Consider the following 2,292-nt stretch of genomic DNA (forward strand, 5'->3'; position numbering starts at 1 on the left):
ATATATATATATATATATATATATATATATATCGAATTGCTAAACCCCATTTTATAATGGTCTCCTTTGTACTCGTAAAGAAAGGTATAAATCACTCAGTGAAAGCTACATCGGCGGAACAAACCTGTTTTAATGAATTCGTCTCATTTGCTTGCGCTAATTCTGTTTTTTTAACTTCCAATTTTCGTTCTAAATTTTCTACCTTGCGGTGGGCATTCCTTATCTCCTCCAGACAGTTCTCTAATATCAACGACTCTTCGTTCCCATCAGGTAGGATTGCACCTGTTTTCAGGAATCCCTTGAAAGAATTCTTTGCATATACTTGCTTCTGCAAGCAACTGGGATTAACAAACTATCATATTTCTGGAAAATTGAAAATGACAGTGAAGCGCAAAAACTTAATTTTGAGACACTAGTTTTAATTGACTTTGAAATACTAATCTTAATTACTTTTTGGACTTTAAAAATTAGGATCAGCTAAACAAACAAAATAAGCAGCATTCGAAATAATTAAAACCAGAACACTAGTCTGAAATTTACCTTATCCTGCGTACCACCATCGTTGATTTGTTGAGAGCTTCTGTTTCCAACAAGCACTTCCGACTTAGAGGTTGCTAATTTACCAAGCAATGCTGATAGTACTTTATTCTGCTTCTCCAGCAATGCTGACAGCTCCAAGGCGCTCGGCCTGGTATCATCTGCCCATAAAAAAGGATGAATCTTCTACCCTTCAAGACGGGCTCAAATTTTAGAAATGATCTGGAACTAATCATGTCGTTCAAATTGAACCGGATCCAGATCATCCCTAGAATTTGGCCGGGACAATCTATACAGATAAAGTCATGGAAAAGACGTACGTGAAAGTAAAATGAAGATAACACTATCACCACTGTCTGCTAACAAAGATAGCTGCATAAGTCGATTGAATTTTTTATCGAGTGTTGTTCGGAAATACACCACAAAACACATAACAATCAAAACGTTTTCGAGAAACTTGACACGCACTCATGCGAAGCTCGCCTGTTATATTGCTGCGTTCAGTCATTTGTAGTCCCGGAAAAGATGTTTAGGATGGCATTATTTTTTAATCAGACAACCAAATAATTTTGACGAGCATACGTTCGTTAAAAGGACCTGGACAACAGTTAAAACTAAACAATTATGGAGCAAATAACACCGAAGCCTTAATAGCAACTGGAACTAAAAGTAACATATGAAGATATGCCTATCATTTCTAGCCTTATCATCTATTTGTATCAGGTTGGTGCAAAAGTAACAGCAATTTCGGATTCAAATTTGCATTTATTATAACCAGGCTTAAACAGATCTCTACTAATAAAAAACTAGAAATTACAACACATTTTTTGTCGACGATAAATAAGTTTACTACTGTAAAACAGAAACCCATTCTATGAACTTTTAAGGAACATACCATACATCTCCCAGCAAAGGTTGTTAAGGACTTGAAGAATGGTTAAATGACTATATCAAACATAGCAAAAAGTAGCCAAATCCATTCAACTTTTGAAGCATAAGTACTCTAACATTTGGTTAGTTATAGTACAGAATTAGATCTTTTATACTGATCACTAGTATCTGAAAACACTGCAGTTTTCAAGCAGATTAATTTGATGGCTATATTTCCCAATGTTTTTATCGGAATTTTGAAAATCAAGTGGCAGCAGATCACCAGATAACAATCAGAACTTTTTTAGGCTCAAAGTGCTTTAGAGCTTCTCCATCTAATCGCTGGAATAGCCGTTGGATGTTATGGTAGTTCACTTCTAACCATACGTCACAATTCAATCGAATAAATTGCTCTTTGGCGTCGTACAGAATAAGGGGAAATCGACACCTCAAAACAATGACGTCTTTGATTAAAGACCAACTTACAAGTCCACCACTTATCAAGTACTTCACTTTTTCAAATCGACTGAATTCGAAGGACCGCAGGATAGTCAAATTTTTTTACTGCATCAACTTTTCGCATGGCTGTAACCAACAGTTTCGATGAATGATCTCAGCCGATCATTTCCAACTTCCAGGGACTACTTCCTTCACTTTCAATGGTCTCGTCTCTTCTACAAAACTTCCCAATACTGCACTGTAATACTCACTTCAATTCTTAGGCCAAACGCACTCTCATATTGAGTTGTTTCAGCTGCTTATGAACTACTTTGAAATCAAAAATCACTCGAAGTTGCATTTCGTCTACGCTTCCTCAGTCTAAAATAACAAATACATCTTCCTTCCGATGGCTTATCTTTCGTTCATTTTGAAAGCGGAAAGAAC

At 36.1% G+C, this 2,292-nt stretch overlaps 1 protein-coding gene across 1 annotated transcript in view; it reads right to left on the reverse strand.

Moving 5' to 3' along the window:
- Positions 1-698, reverse strand: part of LOAG_18777 (hypothetical protein) — a gene marked incomplete at both ends in the record, with an annotated part of 2,818 nt that extends 2,120 nt beyond the window's left edge. The window contains 2 exons of the mRNA XM_020451440.1: positions 125-328; positions 541-698. Of these exons, the coding sequence (XP_020304777.1) occupies positions 125-328; positions 541-698 (362 nt within the window). The remainder of the gene's footprint in view (positions 1-124; positions 329-540) is intronic.
- Positions 699-2,292: the final 1,594 nt, after the last annotated feature.

Source organism: Loa loa (assembly GCF_000183805.2).
Source record: "Loa loa unplaced genomic scaffold supercont3.519, whole genome shotgun sequence".
NCBI lineage: Eukaryota > Metazoa > Nematoda > Chromadorea > Rhabditida > Onchocercidae > Loa > Loa loa.